This window comes from Oncorhynchus masou, chromosome 10 (assembly GCF_036934945.1).
Source record: "Oncorhynchus masou masou isolate Uvic2021 chromosome 10, UVic_Omas_1.1, whole genome shotgun sequence".
NCBI lineage: Eukaryota > Metazoa > Chordata > Actinopteri > Salmoniformes > Salmonidae > Oncorhynchus > Oncorhynchus masou.
Window position 1 is genome coordinate 3,701,948 of NC_088221.1, and position 15,564 is coordinate 3,717,511.

At 41.3% G+C, this 15,564-nt stretch overlaps 1 protein-coding gene across 1 annotated transcript in view; it reads right to left on the bottom strand.

Annotated features, from left to right (window-relative positions):
• The window catches only part of nalcn (sodium leak channel, non-selective), a 271,182-nt gene that overhangs the window by 244,723 nt on the left and 10,895 nt on the right, over window positions 1-15,564 (bottom strand). The window contains exons 2-5 of the mRNA XM_064975662.1: window positions 10,316-10,414; window positions 10,041-10,102; window positions 9,223-9,363; window positions 8,693-8,875 (exon numbers count right to left, since the gene is read on the bottom strand). Of these exons, the coding sequence (XP_064831734.1) occupies window positions 8,693-8,875; window positions 9,223-9,363; window positions 10,041-10,082 (366 nt within the window). The 5' untranslated portion in view covers window positions 10,083-10,102; window positions 10,316-10,414. The remainder of the gene's footprint in view (window positions 1-8,692; window positions 8,876-9,222; window positions 9,364-10,040; window positions 10,103-10,315; window positions 10,415-15,564) is intronic.

Genomic DNA, 15,564 nt, shown 5'->3' on the forward strand with positions numbered 1-15,564 from the left:
ATGACTCCAACCTAAGTGTATGTAAACTTCCGACTTCAACTGTATTACAAAAAATACCAAAAAAGACAGGCGAAGCTCTAGTATGCTCAACTGAAACGATACCGTTTACAGTATACTAAAATGACCTAATAGTATATAGTATGTAGTATACAGTATGTTAGTCTGGGTATTCAAACACAGCCTATGAGATTCGTTGTGACGTGGGGAGCAGGAAAATACCTTGTGATGTCAATAACAATATTTCCACCAACCATTTCATTCGGATGAATTACCTGATGCATGAAAAAAAGTCACGACCGGGCTGATGGAAACATGAAATGCCGGGACAATTTTATAAATGCCGACAGACAATTTGTTTGTTCGACATGGTGGGATCTTTTCATGTCGATAAAGTTAATTGTGCGAGAAATGGCAGTGGAAACAGATTTATGAGCAAATATTGATATAATAACCATCATATCGAAGTAAACGTGTGTGGTCCTCCCACTACGACTCAGCAAAGCATGCATTTTATTAGGCTACAGATGAGATAAATAGTGAATTTCACAGGGTGATGAATGTGCAAGGTGATGTTCCAATAAATATCGATGTTCTTATTCTGGTGACATGATGATCGATGCTTGGCTGCCATTTGACAAAAACTATCGTTCTTATCCATAATAATGTCATAATGTAGGTAGCCCTACCGTCACTGTATCTGCAGGCTGTTGGCTCGCACACATTTGCTATATAACGCAGCAGTTTTAGTGACACAACAGTCAGTGGAGTTGAAAATGCAATGGAAACTCATTTAGCACATGGGAATTCTATTTACAAAAAAATATTTTTATGTGCATTACGCACATCCTTTTATCTTTGTTTCAGATTTGTAATATTCACATGAAAATCTGTCGCAAATTTGATGGAAACCTAGCTACAGACAAACATTTATGACCTTATTATTTTTTTTAACCACAGATCATTGAAATGCACTGTTTTCACATATGTAGATACTGGTTTGAATATGAGGTTGAAAAGTGACTCACTCATAGGCAGAGAGACACTGCATTCGTCAGTGCTCTAGTGAAGGCTGTGTCAGTAAAGTTGCATGAATAAGTGTAGAGGTAGAGTCATATAGACTGAGGGGACCACTCAAACGACCCTCCGACTACAGTCCTCTCACACACCCATACACCTCCGTGCCCAAAAGGACCTAGCATCAGGCAGGACCATGACAACAGCAGTGAGAGGAACTGATTACGTTCCTGAATAGCAACAGAGATGTATTGGCTGTCTAGTATAAGGAGCTGACCCCGCCTAGTAGGAGGTTATAAATATAAAGTACCAGTTAAAAGTTTGGACACACCTACTCAGGAGCTGACCCCGCCTAGTAGGAGGTTATAAATATAAAGTACCAGTTAAAAGTTTGGACACACCTACTCATTTATGGGTTATTTTTACTATTTTCTACATGTAGAATAATAGTGAAGACATCAAAACTAGGAAATAACACAGAGAATCATGTAGTAACCAAAAAAAGAGTGAAACAAGATTCTTCTTCAAAGTAGCCACCCTGCCTTGATGACAGCTTTGCACACTCTTGGCATTCTCTCAACCAGCTTCACCTGGAATGCTTTTACAACAGTCTTGGAGTTGGCTGCTTTTCCTTCACTCTGTGGTCCAACTCATCTCAAACCATCTCAATTGGGTTGAGGTCGGGTAATTGTGGAGGTCAGGACATCTGATGCAGCACTCCATCACGCTCCTTCTTGGTCAAACAGCCCTTACACAGCCTGGAGGTGTGAAAGTACCTGTCCTGTTGAAAAACAAATGACAGTCCCACTACGCCCAAACCAGATGGGATGGCATATCGCTGCAGAATGATGTGGTAGCCATGATGGTTAAGTGTGCCTTGAAATCTAAATAAATCAGACTGTCACCAGCAAAGCACCATCACACCTCCTCCTCCATGCTTCACGATGGGAAATACACATGCAGAGATCATCCGTTCACCTACTCTGCGTCTCACAAAGACAAGGCGGTTGGAAACAAAAATCTCAAATTTGGACACATCAGACCAAAGGACACATTTCCATCGGACTAAAGTCCATTGCTCGTGTTTCTTGGTCCAAGCAAGTCTCTTCATCTAATTGGTGTCGTTTAGTAGTGGTTTCCTTGCAGCAATTCGACCATGAAGGCCTGATTCAAGCAGTCTCCTCAGGGGCGGCAGTGTAGACTAGTGGTTAGAGCATTGGACTAGTAACCGAAAGGTTGCAAGTTCAAATCCCCGAGCTGACAAGGTACAAAATCTATCATTCTGCCCCTGAACAGGCAGTTAACCCACTGTTCCTAGGCCATCATTTAAAATAAGAATTTGTTCTTAACTGACCTGCCTAGTAAAATAAAGGTAAAAAAACAGTTGATGTTGAGATGTTACTTGAACCTACTCTTACGATAAGTGCCATGGGATCTTTAGTGACCACAGAGAATCAGGACACCTGTTTATCGTCCGATTCAAAAGACAGCACCCTACGCAATGTCCCCAATCACTGCCCAGGGGAATTGGGATATTATTTTTTAGATCAGAGGAAAGGCTGACTCATACTGGCCCTCCAACACCACTTCCAGCAGCATCTGGTCTCCCATCTGGTCTCCCATCCAGGAACCGAACAGGACCAACCTGTTAAGCTTCAAAAGCTTCAAAAGCAAGTCAGCAGTGGGATGCAGGGTGGTATGCTGCTGGCATACCTTCACTCTGTGGTCCAACTCATCCCAAACCATCTCATTTGGGTTGAGGTTGGGTGATTGTAGAGGCCAGGTCATCTGAAGCATCACTCCATCACCCTCCTTCTTGGTCAAATAGTCCTTAAACAGCCTGGAGGTGTTCGACCATGAAGGCCTGATTCACACAGTCTCCTCTGAACAGCTGACGTTGAGATTTGTCTGTTACTTGAACTCTGAGGAGCCTTTATTTGGGCTGCAATCTGAGGTGCAGTTAACTCTAATGAACTTATCCTCTGCAACATAGGTATCTCTGAGTCTTCCTTTCCTGTGACGGTCCTCATGAGAGCCAGTTTGATCATAGATCTTGATGTTTTTGTGCCTGCACTTTAAGAAATTTTCAAAGTTCTTGAAATGTTTCTTAAAGTAATGGCGGACTGTCATTTCTCTTTGCTTATTTGAGCTGTTCTTGCCATAATATGGACTTGGTCATTTAACAAATAGGGCTATCTTCTGTATACCACCCATACCTTGTTACAACACAACTGATTGATTCAAACGCATTAAATAAACTTTTAACATGGCACACTTGTTAATTTAAATGCATTCCAGGTGACTACCTCATGAAGCTGGTTGAGAGAAAGCCAAGAGTGTGCAAAGCTGTCACCAAAGCAAATATATTTTCATTTGTTTAACACTTTTACTACATGATTCCATATCTGTTATTTCATACTACTGACGTCTTCACTATTATTCTACATTATAGAAAATATAAAAAATACAGAAAAACCCTTGAACGAGTAGGTGTCCAAACTTTTGACTGGTACTGTATATTTTAGATTCTTCAAAGTAGCCACCATTTGCCTTGACACCTTTGCACACTCTTGGCATTCTCTCAACCAGCTTCACCTGGAATGCTTTTCCAACAGTCTAAAATAATTCATTTCAAAGTTTCTATAATGTTCATCAGTATGGGAGTTACTATTCAAAAAGGAGGGACTGTTGGATTCTAGCTTGAAATATACTTATTTGTGTTACCATGCTAAAACTTATTGATTACTTTACATGTATAAGGGTATGTTGGGGTCAATGAATGGTGGAAAGGAACTGTGTGTATGGAAAGTTACTGAGTGAGACAAGGGGAAGTGCAGAAAGTTAATATTCTGTTCAAACATGTTATTGTTGATGTAACAATGTACGCTGAGAGTCGGGAAGCAAGTTCAGGAAGTGAATACATTTAATTAATTAATGAACAAAACAAGAAACACGAACAGCGCACAGACATGAAACAGCAACAATAACAACTGGGGAAGAAACCAAAGGGAGTGACATATAAAGGGCAGGTAATCAAGGAGGTGATGGAGTCCAGGTGAGTGTCATTATGCACGTAACACTGGTGACAGGTGTGCGCCATAATGAGCAGCCTGGTGACTTAAAGGCCGGAGAGGGAGCACACGTGACAGTTGAATGTCAAGGTCCCTAAGGAGAGGGGAAAATGACAACAGTCTAGTTACAGTTCCTGATAAGGCAGGCCAGAGGGGCTCACCCCAACGACTCTCCGACTACAGTTCTATCTCACATGCATACAGCTCCACGCCCACGATCGTTCTAGCATCAGGCAAGTTCCTGACTAGAAATATATGTGCTTGTGTAATCATACTTCGTCTTTGCAGCTGTATGACCTAGTGGGTGAATAAACCTGGTTTGTTCAGAACCAAACAACACCTTGAGTTACGCATTGTTTTTGAAAGAAAAGCATATTGTTTGTCCCTTAAAATGACATCAAATTGATTAACAATGTCTACACTGTAATTCTGATCAGTTTGATGTTATTTTGATGGAAACATTTATTTTGCTTTTCTTTCAAAATCAAGAACATTTCTAAGTGAAACCCAACTTTTGAACGGTAGTGTATATATACACATATCTTTTTAAAGGATATTTCTCTTTATTATTCCCTAACCCTAACACTCCTCCCCTAATTGGAAAAGTAAATAAACAATAACACTTAGGCACTACTCTACACTATACATTCTATTTACATTTTACGGACTATTTTACAATAGTTATATTCTGTTTGTTTTTAGCCCTGGCCTTCCTATATTTCTGATGTCCATCCAGTTCTATTTGCCATATATTTGTATCTGTGCTATTTCACAACATTTCTGAACCTATACACATTTTACATAACCAATGTAAAACATACGGGGTATCTTGTTATTGATCCCACCCTTCAGCTCCATTCAACCACTCCCATCAATCTTAACACCATCCATATTGGTTTTCTATTTGCGGTATATTTTTCAGCTGTGCTGTGATGATTCACAAAAGTTAGTTAAGTCTATGTCCTGGAAAATGTCCTTGCTACTTACACCCTCATGCTAATCACATTAGCCTACATTAGCTCAACCTGTCCACAGGGGAACAGGGGAACCACCAATCCTGAATAAGTTTTAATTATTTAGCTAGCTAGCTATATGTCTTAAGATTAGCTGGAGCTAACATTAGCTGGCTGGCTCCCTAGCAGAGGTTATTATTAGTTTCCCAGAGAAATTGTAAAAAACACATTTTCACATTTTGCTACATAAGACAGAATCCAGAAGGTAAGTCACATATACAGCATCAGTGCCAATACCATATTTACAATGTGCAGGGAAGTCAAATCAAATCAAATGTATTGGTCACATACACATGGTTAGCAGATGTTAATGCGAGTGTAGCGAAATGCTTGTGCTTCTAGTTCTGACAATCCACTAATAACCAACAAGTAATCTAACCTAACAATTCCAAAACTACTACCTTATACACACAAGTATAAAGGGATAAAGAATATGTACATAAAGATATATGAATGAGTGATGGTACAGAACGGCATAGGCAAGATGCAGTAGATGGTATCGAGTACAGTATATACATATGAGATGAGTAATGTAGGGTATGTAAACAAAGTGACATGGTTTAAAGTGGCTAGTGATACATGTATTACATAAAGATGCAGTAGATGATATAGAGTACAGTATATACATATGAGATGAGTAACGTAGGGTATGTAAACATTATAGTCAGTAGCATTGTTTAAAGTCGCTAGTGATATATTTTACATCAATTTCCATCAATTCTCATTATTAAAGTGGCTGGAGTTGAGTCAGTGTGTTTGGCAGCAGCCACTCAAGTGGTAGGGTTCGATATAATAAACAGAGTAGCAGCAATAATAATAGTATGTGATTGTGTGTGTGTAGTCAGTATAAATGTATGTGCGTGTTATGCGTGTGTGAGCAAATTAAGTGTGTGTGTGTGTTTGTGTGCGTGCGTAGAATGTGCATAGAGAGAGTGTGTGAGTGTGCATAGACAGTGCCTAAATAAATAAATAAAATAGAAGGGTCAATGCAGATTTTGTTAGCTATTTAGCACTCTTATGGCTTAGGGATAGAAGCTTTTCAGGATCCAGTTGGTGTCGGACTTGATTCTCCGATACCACTTTCTGGACCTTCCTTTCACACCGCCTGATCGAGGTCCTGGATGGCAAGAAGCTCAGCCCAAGTGATACTCTGGGCTGTCCGTGCCACCCTCTGCAGCGCCATTTAATCGAGGGCAGTGTAGTTGCCATACCAAGCAGTGATGTAGCCAGTCAAGATGCTCTCAATGGTGCAGCTAGAGAACCTTTAGAGAATTTGAGGGCCCATAACAAATACTTTCAACCTCCTGAGGGGGAAGAGCCGCTGTCACGCTCTCTTCCTGACTGTTGCGTGTGTGTGGACAATTTTAAGTCCTTAGTGATTTGGACACAGAGGAACTTGAAGCCATTGACCTGCTCGACTGCATCCCCCCCCCCCCCATTTCCTGCAGTCCACGATCAGCTCCTGGGTCTTACTGACGTTGAGGGAGAGGTTGTTGTCCTGCTAGATCACTGTAGGTTGTCTCATTGTCGCCGGTGAACAGGCCTACTACCGTTGTGTAAATCAGAAAACTTGATGGTGTTTGAAACCATCACAGTAAGGTACTTAATTGTAACCTGGAAATCATTTGATATTGAAAGAAAAAGAGCTGCATTGGACTTTTAATATCCAATTCACAAGCGTAGTGTTGCAAGCACAAGATTCCAACTATGTGAGACATCAAAACCACACTAGCAGGTTGAATAATACTATGTGGAGTTTTATTTTTGGGAAGGGGGGAAAGGGACAATGAGCAATAGCTCATAGAATCTGTGACAGAATACTAAATAGACCGTCTAAATGAGTAAAACTGTGTGAAACATCATACCATATTTTGGAAAAGAATAAAGGGACTTTATAATGGAAACGTTGGGCTTTCACTCGCTTGGTATTGATTCACACAATCATCAAAATCATCCATCATCTTGATGGTCAACTTGACATGTTGCTATTGATATGGACAACAATCTATTTTTACTTTGATGAGGACTCAGTGACAGACAGACACGCTCACACACAATACAAAATAATTATCCCTCATCCCTTTTAACACCGGATGGCAAATGTTAAGAGGCGGTATTGACCTGTCCACACTGACAGAAGCATTACCCAAATGACTCGGCTGTATTCCGCTTTGGAGTAAACAGTGTTTCGGTGTCCGTCTGATGACTTCCTGTCAGTGTGCTTGTTATCCTTGATTTGCCAATTAAGCTGTCTACACTTCCCACCACAGTAATTTAGGCCTTTCATCTACCAGATGTATTGTATCCGGGTGCTTCTGTAGCACACCATCTATTTCCCTGGATCTTTCTGACCCTATCAGACCTGGGTTCAAATAGCATTTTGATTTCTTTCAAATATTATGAACATTTGATGCATCCTGTATGGAGTGCTAGGTCGGTGGGCAGGGTTTGCACTATTGGGACTACCCATTGGTTCCATTGAACCAGGCAAACTCAACCACAGCCATAGTATCTGAAAGAATGTGAATACTAATACAGATCCATATTAATGGGGTATTGTTGGACACAAACATTTGAGTAATGTCAAAGGGTCATCATTTAAAGAACTGCAAACTGGCACTTATTTCTTGGCACAACATTCATTCTGATTGATGGTTGTCAAACACATCCATATAATCAGCAGATCAAATACTTAGTGGCTAAGCAGAAGCCATCACTCAAAAGTTAGAGAACCCCCAAGGACACTATTATCTAAATAGAGGGCATATGATGGGAAAGTGAGGCGTCACACCCCTCTACCACAACGGATTTCGGATCCACTCTTCCCCCAATTTCAATGGAGTTCTGTAAACTGTGTAGCAGTTTTGCATCTACGCTACAATCGACTACCAGAGTGGATCCGAAATGGCCTTTGTTTACAGCAGTGCTAGTGCACTTTCCCACAGTATTAAATCACACGACAGATCATTTGACTCTGGTGGTGCTCTTGAGCTAAAAAAGGTACTATTAGGTACTTGTTGGAGCTCTCCTGGCTGTGGCTTTGGAGGAACTGAAGCAAGTACACTTGTAGTTTTTAGTTTGGAACGCTGCCCTGCATCCCCACCATTACACGATTCAAAAATGTTTCATTACAAATCGCAATGTGGGTCAGATGGTTATCATTTAAACGCTTAATATATTGCCAACAACACTAGCTAATTTATAAAATATCATCTTCCAGTGTTAGGCTTTCATAGAGCACGTTAGAGAAACAGTTATTCGTTCTGGTGCACAAGGAATAGAGTAATGAGTGCATAAAGGTGACTCGTGGGGGATTTTCTTCACAATACGGTTCACAATAATGAGCTCTGACGTAATGTATAGCATGTTACTGTACAGCCAGTGCGTTACAATTTATGCGCTTCTCAGTCACCAAATCTGCCATTTTCATACAGTATACGGGATGTGAGTGTAAACAAACGATGTACATTTTATGCCCAAGCTTACAAATTTTACTTTACATAGCTATGTAAAGTTAGATTTGTAAGCTTGGGCATAAAATGTACATCGTTTGTTTTATATTTTGTGCAGAAAATGGATTTTTTTTATTATCACCTTGATGATTCCTCTGATGTGCATCTTGGCGATCATCTCAGCGGTGTAGAGGAACATGAGCAGCGTGTCCAGGGTAAAGGTCACGTACTGCAGCGGGGGGTAGTGCTCGAACGTCTTGGGTGTGTTCATACACACGCTGATGACGCTGATGATGGCACAGGCTCGCAGCAGAGAGTGCACCCACTGGGGAGGAGGAGGAAGGGGACAGACAAGGAAAGGTGAGAATCCCATCGTACTTGGGTCAAATACATGTTGTACGTCAGTTACTACTTGAGTTGCGCTTGATTCAACTTGGGAGTTTGCAGTTTTGGGACTAGTCCATTGGTAAAAAAACAAACTTGAACGTAGTTTACATTTTAATTGGATATTGAAACAAACCAAACAGATGTAAAATACAGCCTAAATTGTCTGAGTGTTCCCATAGTGTACCTTCACTTTATTTGTAGTGAATTGAATTGGTGTCGAAATGTGCCAATTTTCCATTTCAAATATGGCCCAGTCCCATGTGACTGAAATAGTCACCCACTCACTGGTTTGTTGATCCAGAAGATGTCGGCGCTGTCGGCGAGGGTTTCGTCGGGCCCAAAGTCAGTCATGGGCTGGGCCTCAACTCTCGAGCTCTGCTTCCTCTTCAGCATGCTGGGGCTGGCTGTACTATACAGAGAGTGGATCTGATACACACACACAGGAAGTAAGTGACCAGAGCAAAGTCTCAGAGTGGCAGAGTTATCTGGCTGCATCCAAGTCTGAACATCCTGAGAATTGTTTCAATTGTATCATAAATATTGAAGAGTTCAATCCATAGAATTCTATTCAGTCAAGTTCTAGCATTTAAAACTCTATGTGGATTTTATCCTCTTTGTAGACATGGAATGTTCATAGAGTGGAATGGTCTTGAAAATTTTGTGCCAACTCGGCAGTCTTTCCGATATCAAAACACAAAAAAAGTCTGCCCAGATTTGGAGTTCCTGCCCAGATTCTATTCATAACATAATAGGCAACAGGTGTATGCTTTCATACCACACAACAATGTTGTGTTGTTGAATGTCCATCGTGATAGACAGCAGAGCACACATGTGAACACAGAACAAATGTATTCACATTGGAGCAACAGCTTCAGTAACTTACTTACCGAGACGTAAAGATCATACGCAATCTTCCCCATGTGTAATAAACATCAAAAGGCGACTAGGCTACAGGTTAAGGCTTACAAGCTACAGCACAGTGACTGAGAGAGGGATGTATGTGAGAGTCTGTGTGTGTGTGGTATGCAAGGGCCGATTGAATTGAAACAGAAGTACACATACAGGGGGATATGACGCCCTCAATGGAGACAAAGCACACATACCAAAGGGAAAAGTAAAGCTGAAATTGCTCCAGCACTGCACATAACATGCGATCAGGCATACCCTGTAAATAACACATAACAGTTAGTCAACCTCATGGCATATATGGTATACAATGTACATGTACAATACCAACATCTACAGTACGATCAAAGAGAGACAAGAAAACGCCCACCAACATCTGACAGAGGCATATATGCAAACAACACACTCAGTGGAGAGAGGTGTTGTGGGATAGGATGGGAGTGGGACAGTGGTGAGGGGTCATGTGACTCACTGTGAGCTGGCTCCTCATTGGTGCATTCATCCCCAGGTCAGAGGGGGGCAGAGAGACCAGCCAGAGATAGACAAGGGGAGCGTGATGCTATAGGGTTACCTGTTGTAAGATAGAGAGAATACTACAGCAGTCAAATTACTGGAAGAGAGAGACATCATTCAACAGTCCACAAGTCAGGACTATGTGCACATAGACCAAGTATCAAAGAAAACATAATCAATGTTCATTTCAATAAGTGTTAGACCTAGCAATTCCCTATTAATTAATGTCAGCTCATTGTCATCCTTACTAGGCACCTGGATGAAATGAACAGTTACCCTGAACATATTTTTTTATTTACTTATTTTATTTCCCCTTTATTTAACCAGGTAAGTTGACAACAAGTTCTCATTCGCAACTGCGACCTGGTCAAGATAAAGCATAGCAATTCGACACATACAACAACACAGAGTTACACATGGAATAAACAAAACATAGTCAGTAATACAGTAGAACAACATAAAACAAAAAGTATATTTTCAGTGAGTGCAAATGAGGTAAGATAAGGGAGTTAAGGCAATAAATAGGCCATGGTGGCGAAGTATATACAATATAGCAATTAAACACTGGAATGGTAGATCGGCAGAAGATGAATGTGCAAGTAGAGATACTGGGGTGCAAAATAAATAAATAAATACAGTATGGGGATGAGGTAGGTAGATAGATGGGCTGTTTACAGGTGGGCTATGTACAGGTGCAGTGATCTGTGAGCTGCTCTGACATAAGCAAACTGCTTTTCAGTTGGACAGAGATGAAAGTAAAATCCTAATTATTCCATCCATTTGTTCACGACTCTGCCAAGACTCCTCTGCACATCACATAAGCACAATATAATTAACCTAGTCCATGGGCCATTATCAGTGACAATAAGTACACTATAATTCCACTAGCGAGAGGGAAACAACATCTTTCTCCAATTGCACTTAACAAAATACTTTAACGTCAATGTCCACGTTTCGAAAATGGTCAAGGCATGGGGAAATTACATTAGACATAGAGAAGACAGTATAATGCCTAAGCCCACTGTCTCTTTCACCTCACGGCCCCCAAAATAAATGTGTCCTCTAAACGCATGATGCTGTCAGAAGCAATTTGCAATGTAATTGCTACACTTAGCATATTATGTTGGTACAGATTTGAAGAAGAGTGAAAACTAAATTACAGGGTGTAAGTGCTATAATGTAGGAGTAAAGTTGCCAGAGACTACAATTAGCCTCCCATTTCAATAGAGGGACATTTTCTCTCATGAGCAGGATGCAATCACCGAGCACATTAATTGTAGCTGTGAGTATCTATTAGCTTCAACAAACTTAGGCCTACTTTCTAAGAGTTTGTTTCACACTTGAGGAGTGCACTCAGAAATAGGCCTGTACATTGCTATTGTAACTATAGAAAGAAAAATAAGTGTGAGGGTAGGTGACTGCCTTGCCTGGTTCACCAACTACTTTGCAGACAGAGTTCAGTGTGTCAAATCGGAGGGCATGCTGTCCGGTCCTCTGGCAGTCTCTATGGTGGTGCCACAGGGTTCAATTCTCGGGCCGACTCTTTTCTCTGTATATATCAATGATGTTGCTCTTGCTGCGGGCGATTCCCTGAACCACCTCTACGCAGACGACACCATTCTATATACTTCCGGCCCATCCTTGGACACTGTGCTATCTAACCTCCAAACGAGCTTCAATGCCATACAACACTCCTTCCGTGGCCTCCAACTGCTCTTAAAACGCTAGTAAAACCAAATGCATGCTTTTCAACCGTTCGCTGCCTGCACCCGCACGCCTGACTAGTATCACCACCCTGGATGGTTCCGACCTTGAATATGTGGACATCTATAAGTACCTAGGTGTCTGGCTAGACTGTAAACTCTCCTTCCAGACTCATATCAAATCTCCAATCGAAAATCAAATCTAGAGTCGGCTTTCTATTCCGCAACAAAGCCTCCTTCACTCACGCCGCCAAACTTACCCTAGTAAAACTGACTATCCTACCGATCCTCGACTTCGGCGACATCATCTACAAAATGGCTTCCAACACTCTACTCAGCAAACTGGATGCAGTTTATCACAGTGCTATCCGTTTTGTCACTAAAGCACCTTATACCACCCACCACTGCGACCTGTATGCTCTAGTCGGCTGGCCCTCGCTACATATTCGTCGCCAGACCCACTGGTTCCAGGTCATCTACAAGTCCATGCTAGGTAAAGCTCCGCCTTATCTCAGTTCACTGGTCACGATGGCAACACCCACCCGTAGCACGCGCTCCAGCAGGTGTATCTCACTGATCATCCCTAAAGCCAACACCTCATTTGGCCGCCTTTCGTTCCAGTTATCTGCTGCCTGTGACTGGAACGAATTGCAAAAATCGCTGAAGTTGGAGACTTTTATCTCCCTCACCAACTTCAAACATCTGCTATCTGAGCAGCTAACCCGATCGCTGCAGATATAGTCTATCGGTAAATAGCCCACCCAATTTTACCTACCTCATCCCCATACTGTTTTTATTTATTTACTTTTCTGCTTTTCTGCTTTTGCACACCAATATCTCTACCTGTACATGACCATCTGATCATTTATCACTCCAGTATTAATCTGCAAAATTGTAATTATTTGCCTACCTCCTCATGCCTTTTGCACACAATGTATATAGACTCTCTTTTTTGTCTACTGTGTTATTGACTTGTTTATTGTTTACTCCATGTGGAACTCTGTGTCGTCTATTCACACTGCTATGCTTTATCTTGGCCAGGTCGCAGTTGCAAATGAGAACTTGTTCTCAACTAGCCTACCTGGTTAAATAAAGGTGAAATAAAAAAAATTAAAAACTAAGTACACTAATCTTAACCTTAAAGGGGTAAATCCACAGTAACAGAGAGGCCTAAACTCACCTATTCCCTTTAAAATGTATGCCAAGCTAAAACCATTGATTGAAACTAACAAACCATACACCTATATGCATAAGTCTACTTCACAATTGCTGAATATTTCACTAAGATGTGTCTACTTGAAAAACAGTGCAGAGGCAAGTTTGGAAACAGAATGACAAAAGGCTCCCTTAGTTTTTATGTGACTACGTTTTCAAAAACTCAAATCAAATATGTCTGTAGAAAGAATGGGGTGTCGGCTATGATATGACACCTTGAGTTTGAAACTACAGTAAGTGAAGTGGATCAACACCTGGTAATAAAATGATGGTAACAGAATGACATCATGGGTCCTCGATCTGTACTATACAGAAATGCATAATTATCGATGTCATTCTCTTCATCGTGATGCATCCTGAGTAGGTACACGTAGGTATAAAAATGTCATATCCTCCTTTGCATGTTTGGGTATTATTCTACACACAGTCTATAATTCTAATGAACTCCGCCCCCAAACAAGGTTGGTCCAGACCAGACCAAATCTGCACCAATCATAGACGTCTATTTTTCACAAGTTTGGACATCACAGTACAGCGCAATACCGTACAGGAGAGGATCAGTAGAGCAGTATTTTTATTGATGATTTTTAGCCCATAGATATTGTTGTCATTTTTTTGTCACTCAAATATCACATGATTACACATTAGACATGGACGAAATGTAGAAAATATCAAGAAAATGATCTTTAAACCTACAAAATTCTCTCCACCAACAAGATGAGTGTGAACAGTCTGTTTCATTAACAGTGCTTGTGCACATAGAAATAGAATTGGTGCGTGCTTTACTGTACAGTTGTGGCCAAAAGTTTTGAGAATGACACAAATATTAATTTTCAGTCTGCTGCCTCAGTTTGTATGATGGCAATTTGCATATACTCCAGAATGTTATGAATAGTGATCAGATGAATTGAAATTAATTGCAAAGTCCCTCTTTGCCATGTAAATGAACTGAATCCCCAAAAAACATTTCCACTGCATTTCAGCCCTGCCACAAAAGGACCAGCTGACATCATGTCAGTGATTCTCTCGTTAACACAGGTGTGAGTGTTGACGAGGACAAGGCTGGAGATCACTCTGTCATGCTGATCGAGAACAAATAACAGACTGGAAGTTTCAAAAGGAGGGTGGTGCTTGGAATCATTGTTCTTCCTCTGTCAACTATGGTTACCTGCAAGGACACACATGCCGTCATCATAGCTTTGCACAAAAAGGGCTTCACAGGCAAGGATATTGCTGCCAGTAAGATTGCACCTAAATCAACCATTTATCAGATCATCAAGAACTTCAAGGAGAGCGGTTCAATTCTTGTGAAGAAGGCTTCAGGGCGCCCAAGAAAGTCCAGCAAGCACCTGGACCATCTCTTCAAGTTGATTCAGCTGCGGGATCGGGACACCACCAGTACAGAGCTTGCTCAGGAATGGCAGCAGACAGATGTGAGTGCATCTGCACGTACAGTGAGACGAAGACTTTTGGAGGATGGCCTGGTGTCAAGAAGGGCAGCAAAGAAGCCACTTCTCTCGAGGAAAAACATCAGGGATAGACTGATATTCTGCAAAAGGTACAGGGATTGGACTGCTGAGGACTAGGGTAAAGTTATTTTCTCTGATGAATCCCCTTTCTGATTGTTTGGGACATCCGGAAAAAAGCTTGTCCGGAGAAGACAAGGTGAGCGCTACCATCAATCCTGTGTCATGCCAACAGTAAAGCATCCTGAAACCATTCATGTGTGGGGTTGCTTCTCAGCCAAGGGACTGGGCTCACACACAATCTTGCCTAAGAACACAGCCATGAATAAAGAATGGTACCACGATGTCCTCCGAGAGCAACTTCTCCCAACCATCCAGGAACAGTTTGGTGACGAACAATGCCTTTTCCAGCATGATGGAGCACCTTGCCATAAGGCAAAAGTGATAACTAAGTGGCTCGTGAAATAAAACATCAATATTTTGGGTCCATGGCCAGGAAACTCCCCAGACCTTAATCCCATTGAGAACGTATGGTCAATTGTCAAAAGGCGGGTGGACAAACAAAAACCCACAAATTCTGACAAACTCCAAGCATTGATTATGCAAGAATGGGCTGCCATCAGTCAGGATGTGGCCCAGAAGTTAATTGACAGCATGCCAGGGTGGATTGCAGACGTCTTGAAAAAGAAGGGTCAACACTGCAAATATGCAAATTGCATCAACTTCATGGAATTGTCAATAAAAGCCTTTAACACTTGTGAAATGCTTGTAATTATACTTCAGTATTCCATAGTAACAACTGACAAAAAATATCTAAAGAGACT